Here is a 14,269-nt window from a genome sequence, read left to right on the forward strand (position 1 = left end):
TTTATATTTATATTTTATATTTTATATAAATTTTATATTTATATTTATATTTTATATTTTATATAAATTTTATATTTATATTTATATTTTATATTTTATATAAATTTTATATTTATATTTATATTTTATATTTTATATAAATTTTATATTTATATAACATTTTAACAATTTTATATTTATATATATGAAAATATAAATATAAATATATAATAAAATATATAACATATATATAAAAATATAAATACAAATATATAAATATATATAAAAATATAATAAAATATATAAAACTATGAAAAAAAATTTCGCATAATATGAAAAACAATTCAATTAATTTTCCATTACACCATTGAAAGACAAATTGTTCGATTTTGCAGCTACATTACACTCTGCACCAGTATTGTGAAAATAAATGGGAATGTTGGACAATGAGATAAGAATTCGAGGAGGAGGAGGACTGTTTTTTTTATATTCATGTCACTCGTGAACTTTTCACGGGACAGTTAATTGTGAATTAATATTTCATCGGGCAGAGTCAAAATTTTCATCTGTACAAGCGAGTGGAGAGATCACATTCAGCATTGGAATAATTTAAAATTCCGTCCGAAGCTAATTAAGAAAGTAATTACACGAACGATTGCAAAGGCACTGTCGCGTAAAAAGTTCAGATCAAAAACAAAATTACGCAGGGGGAGGGGGGAGGTATTTAGATTACAGAAACTTAACTGCATGATACTGTGGTGTAAAAAAGGCCCGACTATTTTCCTTTAAAGAAGAAACGAAAATGAATTACTTGGAATACGTTCTCTAAAACGTAAACAAATAATTATTCGTTATACCTTCACATGTGAGATCAATTGAAATAAACAACATACGATACGAGTTATCTAACTCTACTGTTTCGGCTCGTTAATTAGTCTTTAATAATATTTGAACGAACAATGTGTTGACAGTATTTCCTTGGACTTATATCTATTATTATTGAATTGAAATTGTGTATTTTATTTGAACAAATTGGGACTGAGAAATTGTCAAAGATTTATGTGAAGACACAATGTATAATTATGCTCAAAGTATCGTTCAAATTGCAACAAAATAATTCGAATTGATTGAAACAATTCTGAATTTTTTACAAATTCAAATAATAAAACTTTCAAGTAGAATAAACGAATGAATGAGTCGTTTAAAATAATAACAAGTAAAATACAATTGCACGTGTCATCGTTTGCTTACTGTAACACTGCATCACATAATTATCGTCAAATTAATATCAAATATTATTTATTCGTAGCAGCCGGTGACTTTTAATTCTCACTTTCGTTTTGAAACGATTTCCAAACTGGAACAAGGCGAAATTTCAAATTGTAAATGTTCCAATTTTCGAGGCCTTCGTCGACAAAAATGATCACCAAATGACCATTTCGTCCCACGCTCGCCAATAATATTTACTCGACTTCGATCTAAAACTCAAAATTCCGTACACGCTGTTAATCTTTCGGCCGGGGATTATATTTTAAAACTCGGTAATTTATTTACCCAGCGATATCCCGGCTCTTTTTATTAAACATATACCTGTGTATCGGCGGCGGATATTAAAACCTCCAGGGAATCGATTTAATTTAGAAAAATTTCCCATTCGGATTCGATTTTTATTTATTCATCTTCCTGCCCCGTAATGTACACCGCTGTCGCGAATGAAACGTACGAGGGGACGTTTTAATTTGAATTTTATAAAATTGTCTACTGCGATATAAATACAAGAGCATCGTTCGTCTCTTTGCTCGTTTCTCTCGTTCCTTTTTTTTTCTTTTTTTCGCGAAAATTAAAGTCTCCACGTTTCCTGAACTAACACGCGTCGATAAATGAATTTCAGCAGTTTCGTAAACTGTTTTGTGGAGAGTTGTATCGATCAGTATGTAAAGGAAAGATATGTGATTTAAGAAAGAGTGGAGCTGACCTTGAGATCTCGGAAACGCCTCCACGTAGACGTATTTGGCGAGATGTATCATTAATATATATTATACAACACTGACGTAACTGAACCAACAACGATGAAAAGTCAAGTGAGACAATTGAAATCGTTGTAACTTGTTAATTGTCGAAGAAAATCGCATAACCATTCACTTATTTTGGTCTGATTTTAAAGCAATAGAAGCTCGCTTTCTTTCTTTCCCAAAACGTGATTTTACATAGTGCAACGAGAAAGTGAAAAAATAAGGATACGTCGAAATTCAGAAATATTGTCGTCTCTAGAAATATTGAAGAAATCTTCTTCGCGGAGCAGATCTATCATCATTTTGAAGAGCAAAGTTTTCTTCTTTGCAACGAGCCCTTAGAATTCGCTCGTGGGACGTTTCCTCGGCATTTTGTCGAACTTTCGAATTCGTCGGGATTAGACGACAAACATTCGAGAAATCCCGGTGTTCCAAGTTCAATGAAATGACGAGAGAAAGAATCGCACAGCGAGTTTCAAGAGAAAATTGCAAGACACGATGAATTCTTGAGTCTTCGCAATGTTCGAGAAAAAGATACAGATACTTTCCTCTACTCCGTGACTTGGTTTTATTAAAAAATCGTCCTCAAATCAAAAGTAAAAAGTCTCTTTGTTTAAAATTCGCTTTCGCTGTTTATTGTAAAATTTAGGTAAGAAAATTATATATACTTGTAATTTTAGCACATCTTAGAATAAAAAAAAAACAGGATAAAATAAAACAAAATCAGTAAAATTAAAATTTTTTCGAAGAAACATAAAAAAAATGTATCATTTTGTTATAATTTAACTCAATATTATAGCAAGTGCATTTACCGTGCTTTCGTCGAGTATATTCGTCTAATCGCTCAGAAATAATTCAGCGGATCAGTGCACACTCTCAAAATAAAACAGAACGTTTTCAACCCCTTGCGCTGGCAACTGGTTCGCGGACCATAACGAGTGACCGAAACCGTATACAACAATTCGTCGCTTTCTTCTCGAACTCGTCGATACGATATCACTGGATAGAAGTTATTGAGAAGTAATAAACTCATCATTTGTTTTCCCTTACATTTGAATGTACTTAAAACTGAGAAAATGTTGCAACTTGGGAACTGATTGCGGACCATAACGAGTGACCGAACTGTATACAACAGTTTGTCGCTTCTTTTTTGAACTTTTCGACACGATAACATTGGATAGAAGTTATTGAGAAGTAATAAACTCATCATTTGTTTCCCCTTACATTTGAATGTATTTAAAACTGAGAAAATGTTGCAATTTGGGAACTGATTGCGGACCATAACGAGTGACCGAACTGTATACAACAATTCTTTCTTTCGAACTCGTTGATACGATATCACTAGATAGAAGTTATTGAGAAGTAATAAACTCATCATTTGTTTCCCCTTACATTTGAATGTACTTAAAATTGAGAAAATGTTGCAATTTGGGAACTGATTGCGGACCATAACGAGTGACCGAAACCGTATACAATAATTTGTCACTTCCTTTCTGAACTCGTCGGTATGATATCACTGGATAGAAGTTATTGAGAAGTAATAAATTTATCATTTGTTTTCCCTTACATTTGAATATACTTAAAATTGAGAAAATATTGCAATTTGGGAACTGATTGCGGACCATAACGAGTGACCGAACTGTATACAACAATTTGTCGCTTCTTTTTTGAACTTTTCGACACGATAACATTGGATAGAAGTTATTGAGAAGTAACAAACTCATCATTTGTTTCCCCTTACATTTGAATGTACTTGAAACTGAGAAAATGTTGCAATTTGGGGACTGATTGCGGACCATAACGAGTGACCGAAACCGTATACAACAATTCGTCGCTTTCTTCTCGAACTCGTCGATACGATATCACTGGATAGAAATTGACTACATCTAAATACACTTGAAACTACGAGAGTGTTGTAATTTTCAAAACGAAAAAATTCTCGACGCGCGTCAAAATTCTCCAGCGCAAGTTTAGGTGAATTTTTCCATCGTCATCGGTACAGTTACACCCTTCGTGTAATCAAAATGTGTATCTCGCACCTAAATAAAAAAAAAAAAAAAAAAAACTTGCAACAAGTGCAACGAATAATAAATCAGATCACACAAGTTGTGACGAAACCAATCATCGAATCTGTTCGTTCTGAGATTCGGTGGACGACGAATCAAAGGAAGCGTGATTTCGCATCTCGGGAGGAGTTGCCGAGGTCTCTCGTCCCTCTGTTCGATAGAACGAAAGTTCCGCGAAACTTGCAGAAGCAAGCAAGTTATTGGAGAGTGTACCTGTGCAGGTCCGGGGTCGGCCTGGCCACGGCGATGCTGGAGCTACGACGTCTGGATGGCGTTGGTGATTTCGGCCCGTCGACGCTCGAGTGGCCTTGAGGTCCTGTCAACGAGGTGCGACGCAGACGAACCTCGACCTCGCTGCTCCTCCTCTGAAACGCCCTTTTGCTCCATCGTCTGCTCTTCGAGTCGGAGTTCGAGGCCTCCTGTTTCCTGAAACAGCGTCACAAAATTAGTAATTGGTTCGCCTTGTTTTCTGGGTTTTTGGGTCAAGTGACATCGTCCTTTTTTTTTTTTTTTTTTGAAAGGGGGGGGACTATCCTTTTGCGGCCGGTGAAAAGAAGGGAGGCTTACCTCGTCAGATTTCACGATCGAGATTGCTAGAGTGGTTTTAGATACAGCGAATGATAATTTCGTTGAAAAGAGGCAACACTTCTGTGTTGGTGTTTCCTGATGGCCGCTTTTAGATAGCGGTTAGCAGTTCTGCTGGTCGAGTTTCACGCTCTCCGTTGAAATTGGGAGCGACGTTTTCTCGTTTTGTCGTTTAGTCATATGGTACATGTGGTCGTGATTAGTATCGAGGTTGGTGTTACGGTTACTGTGTTGCTGTTTTACCTCTTTCAACCCATTGAGGACCAAGTGATAATTTGTCATATTCTAAATGTTTCGATTCGTAAAAATCGTTACGGATGATAAAACGATGAAACATTAAAGGCTTGTTAACTATAATAACAGCCGTAATATTGGAAATACTAATTAAAATTGTAGGAACAATTGGAAGAAATGTGATCTTCTGTCATCACGATTTTTTATTACTTGCTATACTTATTTTTTTTCTTTTATTAACTACTACTATTATATACTATACTTACTGTATAGGAAATGTTGGAATTATGTGAATTAGAGATGCGGAGGTTTTAATGGATCTAGGAATTAAAAATAGATAGGAATTAAAAAAAAAAAAAAATAGATGTTTGCGTAGAATAGAATTAACACAAGTCTATAGTTTGTTCGTACAATACTAGAAGGATTGAAACAGTCAATTATAATATATATAGCACACAGTTAGTCAATTAATTGTAATAATATACAGTTTAGTATTCAGTACAGATTATAATAATATTTTTATATAATAAACCATTAATAAATATATAGTATTTGCTCATAAACCATTAATATATATACAGTATGGTTATAAATATAAATATAACAAAGTGTCACTATAAATATATAACAAGTGTCACTTTAAACATAATGATATATTCATACATATTATAATAATTCTAATTAATTTTTGTCTTTCGATGCAAGAGAAATATAAATATTGAATAATTATTTTGAACGTGTAAATGAAATATTTATCAAATATTTTGCAATTAAAACTACTTTTCTCTTTCAATTTGTAGTTCAGAATTTCAAAAAATGCCTAAAAATTTTATTGTTTCTCCAATAATAAAATTTCTAAACGATCTGCTTTTACCTTTAAATGTCGCATTGACATTACGTATATATATATATATATATTTATTTGTTTCACAATAATCTGTAACCTTTGACATCAATTCGTTCAATAATTAATCAATCGCGATATTTCAACAACGTGGGCGTAATGTTTGTGTGTCCTGATACAATAATTTATAGTATCAGCCTCGCATGTTCGTTACTGTGAGACAATCAGTTGATTTATTAAGCAGACTTAGAGAAGATATTCTAAATGCGTAAATAAATGAAAATGATTCCTCTGATGTTTTGTCAGACATTGGAATATTTGTCAAATTTCTGCATTGTTGACAAATTTAGATTAAGAAATCAATAAAAGATCATTTGTAGAAAACAAAAACATTTCAACAAAAGATTTCTTTCTTTTTTTTTTCTTTTTTTTTTTTTTGGTAATTTGGAGAATAATTTATGATATACTAGGAATTGGATTTTTATATCGTGTATTCTGAGTGATTAATATATTATACAATATTATACAATAATATATTACATTTTTATATTAATACAATAATATATTATATTTTTATATTATTAGTGTAGGTTACTCTGAGTGATAAAAATATATGATATGATATAATATAAAATATTAATATAAAAATATATTATTGTATAATATATTAATCACTCAGAGTAACCTACACTAATAATATATTATTGTATAATTAAGTATTATTGTAGTAAGTTATTGTTGTATAATTAATCACTCAGAGTAATCTACACTAACAATATATTATTGTATAATTAAGTACAATAATATATCATTATATATAATTTAATTATAAATAATATTAATATTATAATATAATAATTAATTCGTTGATTTTAGAAAAAAACGACCAACATCGAAAGTAATTAATTAATAGCATCAAACAGATTTGAAATTGGCCACTCTACATTCACATGCGTACGTGTGTCCAATTTCATTCGCATTTTGCAACATTACGCACACGTTTCAAAAGTCGAAACGCCGTTTTCCCTTCCTGTCCTCTTTGATTTTTCCGTTTTGAATTTCGCACGCGTGGCGAAGGAATTTTTCTAAAAAGAAATTCACACAGCTGACGAAGTTACAACATTGGAAATAGGTAACCAGCGGGTCAGGCCAGATAAATCGTTCGCATGAAACTTCAAAGAACAGCTTTTCTAGGAACTGTGCTTTCTAGGAACAATTCTTTCGTTCTTACATTCACTCTTGTATCACGAAACATTATTCAGAAGTTCTTTTAGAACAGCTTTCACACTCCATTGGCACTTTAACTGGAAATATACTCCGATTTTTCTCATTATTTTCAAATTTACACTCTTGCCTTAATTTTGCCAAGTTTCGATTGGCTTAATTTTTCGAGTTGAAAGTAAATGAAAGTGGAAAGAAGATTTGTTTTTTTTTTTTTTGGTAATTTGGGAGAATAATTTATGGTATACTAGGAATTGGATTTTTATATCGTGTAGGTCACTCTAAATGATTAGTATATTATACAATATTATACAATAATATATTATTATATATAATTTAATTATAAATAATATTAATATTATAATATATAATTTTCATATATGTAATAATATATTATATATATTTTATAATACATTTTTTATATATAATATACAATATTATACAATAATATATTATTATATACAATTTAATTATAAATAATATTAATATCATTATATAATAATTAATTATAATAATATATTATACAATATAAAAATATATTAATACTTTCATGATGTACTTTCGTTACTCAAAAGTATAAATGAAGAAAAATATAAAAATATCGAAACAACAAAATCGTACAATTATTATATCTTGAGACTTCCATAATGATAGTTTCTATATAAATAACATTTCTTAAAAATTGAAGAATAAGAATTAAAGAAAAAGAAAAGATTTTTTTTTTTGAAATTACACAAAATAGAAACATTATATGGGAAACAACCCGCCAAGAAAGTGTAATATATCATAATATTATAGTGTTAATTATCCTAATATTATTATAACGTTAATATCATCATGACATTTATTATAGCGTTAATATTATTAATATTATTATTAATAATAGTTTATTATTAATTATTAATAATAGTTTATTATTAATAATAATAATCATTATTATTAATATTATTATCAATAATAGCCAATAATAATTGTCCTAGAAAAGCTTACGTAAATTTCGTAGTACAGCGGAGAACAGAATAAAATTATTACGCCACGCTAAACGTTAAAGTTGCTGTAAGATTCTTGACAACGGTCCTTGGCAACGAGTTGAGCTATGATAATTGAATTAACGGATCGCGGTGTCAGATCCCATACTATATTCATTCCGCAACATTCCGCTCGCATCCCCAAGATTTATCTATCACTGGTATCGGCCGTAAAATCGCTTTACACCAGTAAACCCCGAATCCGAGAGTCTTCCGGCTCGGAATGGCTTCCATTACGCATGAAATGCGCGACCCGTGCTCGTACCAAGCATCCCGCACACTTGTACGAATTCCAAGACATAGTGGACGAGAGAGAGAGAGAGAGAGAGAGAGAGAGAGAGAGAGAGAGAGAGAGAGAGAGAGAGAGAGAGAGAGAGAGGGAAGTACATGGAAAATAGGGAAATGTGATTTCACGATCAAATCCTAATGTTCTGTGCTGCATTCATTTCTGAGCCACTACTTGCATTTCGCCATTTGCAATTTCCCGCGCAACATTCCTGCGGACGCAATAACGCGCGGACTTGTTGGCGAAAGAGGAGCTATTTCGTACATCGTACGATCTTCGTACGAATGTTTCGAATCGAGGCGGTGTTCATGGCAGGAATTTCGTTCTCCCCGACTGTTTCGTTGAAAACTTGACTTTCCCTTTCTTTAATGGGATTAAGTAGTGAAGCACTTACGAAACTTGTGTCAGACAATAAAAATGTAAAATGTTTGCTTTTATTTTATTAAAGAGCACAAGCTTTTTATTTGTCTTGGGTCAAAGAAACATAATTTAATTAATATAAATGTATAATTAATATATAATACATATATGAGATACATAATTAATATAATGCATATTATTATAAAATAGATATATAAGGATATATATAAAATATAAAATATATAATTGATATAAATATATAATGTGATATAATAAAAAATATTATTATAAAAATATAGTATAATTAATATAATTAATATAAAAATATATGATATGATATAATATAAAATATTAATATAAAAATATAATATAATTAATATAATTAATATAAAATATATGATATGGTAAAATATAAAATATTAATATAAAAATATATGATATGATAAAATATAAAATATTAATATAAAAATATATGATATGATATAATATAAAATATTCATATAAAAAATATAATATAACTTTTTTTGGCAACATCTTTACGAAAACATGTGACATGTTAGCAAAATTTATGTTCAGAGTTACACAATAAAAATTTGTAATTTTCGAAAATGGATAAGAATGCGACTTTCGCGATGAATCGCGTAATTTTAATATCCTATTTCTCTGCGCGATGATTTCAAAATTTCAATAGACGCATGAAAATCTATTTGCTGTTGCACTCTTTCGATTCTAGACATTCAATGTCTTTATCGTACAGAATAGAGCTTCTTTCAAATTTATAATACGATCGCTGCCGTTTCATCAAATTCATTTTTGGAGCAAGGACACTATCCCCGAGAGTTTCGAGGGATTTAATCAGCGAAGATGATGTATCATTGAATGAGTTTACTTTGGGAAATTAGATTTTGTCGCTTAATCCTATCAGTCGCTTGATACCGCGCGTGGGAAACGCTGTACTTTGTCGAATGAATAATTAACTGAATGATAAATTATATTTGACCTATGTTTGACCTACGAACAAACCAAATGTACTAAAAATTTTATATTAAAAATTCTACACTTGGTATTAAAATGTATGTATGACACTTAACATCTATTAAAAATTATAATGTGATCAAAATTTTATCGTGTACACTAACATACCATGTACAGTATATAATTATTGTAGATGCGTTGAAGTGTATAAAATTTAGTATATATTTTATGATAATATACTATATATTTATAATACATGGACATCCAGAATAATTAGATCATGATTTTACTACAAACATTATCATTTATTTACACTACATTTAACTTCAACTACTAAATGTTAAATTTCAAATATTTGAAAGTTGACAAATATAATTATTGGCTGTATATTCAGAGCAATTTTCGAGTGTAAAATGAAATTACATCTGAACGAGAAAGAGAAGAAAATAATCCAACGAGACAACAGAGTTGGTCAGTAATTAATTCACATACTCACAAATTTATTACTAATCAATTGACAATTTCTAATATAAATCAACGATCATGGTTGACACTTGAGACTCTGTAATAATCTAATCCTATTTGATATCGTGATAACTTTTATTTCTCGTTCAATATCATCATAATTATCACGATACTAAGTTTCTGTTGATCAAAGATGCGTTCATTCATTAAATCATTACTAATTGTTGTAATAATTTATTGTTCAGTGATTAATCACGATTTCGGTGAAATTTCACCGATGCTACTTTCTTCCCGTCCTTGACTCGGACAGGGACAATGGATTCGGCTATTTTTGAAGATAACCGCCCTCGGTTAATGCGAGCTTCCGACTCTAATTAAATCAGCATTTCGAGCGAGAGATTCAGCGTTGCACAAGCGATGGCAATGGCTGACGAGTAATCAGACTTTGATTCGGAAAGTTCACGGTAGGGCGAGTCAACATCCGGCGGAACAGCGCAGATTTGCGAAGTCAGAGCTCCGCTCTGCGAAGTCGCGTCGAAGAGAAACGCGATACGTTCTATTTCCGTAATTCTGGCGTATACAGCGGCGGCGGATTTTAACCGCGATTATCCGCGAGTTCCAAATCCAAGAGAATTTGTACAATCGAATATTGACTTGTGGCTTGATATAAAACGGTGCAGAAATTAACATATCACGTTTCAACACTTTTATTCCTTTCTTCTAAATCTTCTTAGACCAATTGTAACACTGTGTCGAAAGTAAAGTGTTGCGAGATCGTGTATAATTTTGATTTGAAGTCAAATGTCAAATGTTGAGAAGAATTTCGAATGTAATATAAAATTAGAACAACAATGGTATCAGGGAAATATGAATAAATGTATGATAATATATTACAATGTATATAATAATATAATATATAATATATAATATAATATAATATATAATATATAATATAATATAATATATAATATAATATATAATATATAATATAATATAATATATTATAATGTAACATAATATAATTGTATGTAAATTATACTGATAGTAATATATAACATGAATATAATAATTTTATTTGTAATTCTACTTTTTTTGTTTCATAAATTCTGTCGTAACCACGTTCACAAAGACTTAATTAATTAATTTGTTTTCATTGAGTGCTGATCAAAATTGCCATATAGATATTTAGTATCAAAGGATCGCGAAGAGTAGGTGACAATCTAAGAATGTTTTAATTTTTCATACCTTTCCATTATATTGTCTTCTTTGAATATATAACTTTAACATATTATAATATATTAGTTTGTATATTGTATATTTAATATTAATTTGTATATAGTATATTTAATATCAAATACACATTACTGTATATTGTATACGTATATTTAATATTAATTTGTATATAGTATATTTAATATCAAATACACATTATTGTATATTGTATATGTATATTTAATATTAATTTGTATATTGTATATTTCATATCAAATACACATTCTTGTATATTGTATATGTATATTTAATATTAATTTGTATATTGTATATTTAATATCAATTACACATTACTGTATATCGTATATGTATATTTAATATTAATTTGTATATTGTGTATTTAATATCAAATACACATTATTGTATATTGTATATGTACATTTAATATTTGTATATTGTATATTTAATACCAAATACACATTAAATATTATATATCGGTATATTAATATTAAATACAAGTCATACTAATTATTTATAATATAAAAACGAAACATAAAATATAAAATAATTAGAAAATATTTTATACTAAAAATAGAAATGTATTTGTCACCATTATTTTTCGTATGGAAAGAATTGCATTTGCACGTAAAAGACAACGGACGTAATATAAAGAAATCCAATTTGCAGCAAGTCTGTTAAGAACGATAACTGTTCCATTTCACCTCTGATCTTTCATCTTCGAGATAATGACACTCGTTAAAATTAATGTAACAAAACATTAGTTCCCATGGAACCGGACCGCATCGATTGTTACAACAAGTAGCGAGATATCATCTTGGATTTGTAACCAACGGCGTAAGAGGAGCGACAATTTCCTGCTAGGTACTAAAATTACATTGCTCGTAATTCCAATTTCAGCAACTGATATGCACGGTTCCTGGCTGAATGGAACCGGGTCGAGGAGCTCGATAAATAAAGGCGTCCCCTTACGAATTCTCCGACTTTAATTGCGCTTAATTATCCACGCCTATCTGCAAGAACGAACAATTTACGATTCACCGGTACTGTTGGATCAGGAATCGATGCTGATGCAGTTTCTTGTGAGATTGTTAATGACACTCTTGTATTTAATATTAATATAATATATAACATTATATAATATAATGATATATAATATTTAATATATAATATAATATAATATTTAATATATATACCATTATATTATTAATGATACTGTTGTATTTAATATTAATATAATATTATAACATTATATAATATAATGATATATAATATTTAATATATATTATATATCATTATATTATTAATGACACTCTTGTATTTAATATTAATATAACATAATAACAATTATATAATATAATGATATATAATATTTAATATTCGGTACAAATTAATATTAAATATATTATAATATGTTAAATCGTTAATCATTGGCACTCATTTGCAAATTACAGCCAAATTAATGAAGTTCGAAGCGTGTAAACTATGTTTAAAAAACGCTGAAAGAATGGTTCTCAATATAACAGTAAAAATAATTATTGTTATCGATCAATTTCTCGATAATTCTTCTTTTATTGTGTTTTTGAAACATCTGACAAAAATCGTATGGTACCTGTTCAAGTACTTTAATATACGATCGATTCTTGAATCAAGTATTCAGAATAATTAGAGAAAATAATTCACTTCGAATTTGACTGGCCGCGGAGAGTTAATATTTAAAAATAAGTGATTCGTTTTAATTATTTCGTTTGTTACGAAATTTTAGTTATTAGAAAATCAGAGAATTTAGAATTAGAAAATCAGAGAAATTGGAGAGAAATGTTAGTGATAATAAAATATTATATTATATGTTTTTATTACATATATATATATTTATGTGATCACTGTCTTTTATTATTTAATTGACCACTGAATTTTAATCACAATTAGAAAATCAGGAAATCAGTTTTGAAATAACAACGACAATGTTGCATTGTTTTTAATTAGCCAATTTTTGATCTTCGTTTGGTGCTGTCACGAATTATTTAATATTTAAAATTAATTCAAAGTACGAGTGGCAATTTCTCTGATAACGCTGTTACGTAATTGTAATATTGTTTCATCAGTTTAATTGGACGAGCAATTATTTAATTATTCCTATGATGTAACGATGAAAATTCTCAAAGATTGTTAAAAATAAAATCGTGTCTGTCAATTTTTCAATTTAACCTTCAATTTAATTTATAACAAAAAAGCTGCACCAATTCTTCTTCATTATAATGGGCGAAAAAGATTCTCTTAACAATACTGCGTATAATAATATGTAATGATATATTAATAATACAATATTCCTGGTGGATAGAAGAAAATTAAAAAAGAAATTCCACGAGAGAATCCTATATTTTCCCACAATTTTACAAAGTAGAGCCACACTCACCGAAATCACACACGTCTCTGCAAAGCGTGTACGTGTGTCACTGAAAAAGTGTCCCTCGCGAAATTAATAAAAATTACTAATTAACGCACATTTCAAACTTTATACCGCCGCTGTTCTCAATTCCTCCTCCCGGAATCTTCAACTGTCCTCGTTTAAATTTAACATCGCTCAACGAGGAACGAAACTTTTCAAACTCCCTCCCGCGATTTAAATTAAAAAGGGAGACGAGAAAGAAACAATCCATCCAACGAGAATTAACAGCAACAACAACAACGCCGGGGGAATAACAATAATTGCGGCGTTATTATCGTTAAGAAACGGGAGAATCCGTCGCTTCGAGCATGAATAAAATCTAGGCAATAGGTCATCGTTATTTATTGGTTCCACTCTCGAGGAATACTTATTAAAACTTCGACGAGATTGCTTTCTTTTGCCCGGCAAATGAAGAAACGCGCGGCAACCGGCGCGTGTAACCGTGGCCACGAAAGAAGATTAAACTTCCTCTTCCGGTGAGTAGTCGCGCCGTGTGCGTTTCTGTTTCCTCTCTTTCTTTCCTTTTTTTTTTTTT

The 14,269-nt window shown here is 29.9% G+C and overlaps 1 protein-coding gene across 1 annotated transcript in view; it reads right to left on the minus strand.

The window, feature by feature from the left end:
• Positions 1–14,269, minus strand: part of LOC122532104 (serine/arginine repetitive matrix protein 1-like) — a gene marked incomplete at its 3' end in the record, with an annotated part of 54,524 nt that overhangs the window by 31,420 nt on the left and 8,835 nt on the right. The window contains exons 2-3 of the mRNA XM_043660582.1: positions 4,271–4,483; positions 724–762 (exon numbers count right to left, since the gene is read on the minus strand). Of these exons, the coding sequence (XP_043516517.1) occupies positions 724–762; positions 4,271–4,483 (252 nt within the window). The remainder of the gene's footprint in view (positions 1–723; positions 763–4,270; positions 4,484–14,269) is intronic.

The sequence above is a fragment of the Frieseomelitta varia genome, unplaced genomic scaffold, assembly GCF_011392965.1.
Source record: "Frieseomelitta varia isolate USP_RPSP 00005682 unplaced genomic scaffold, Fvar_1.2 scaffold_434, whole genome shotgun sequence".
Classification (NCBI taxonomy): domain Eukaryota; kingdom Metazoa; phylum Arthropoda; class Insecta; order Hymenoptera; family Apidae; genus Frieseomelitta; species Frieseomelitta varia.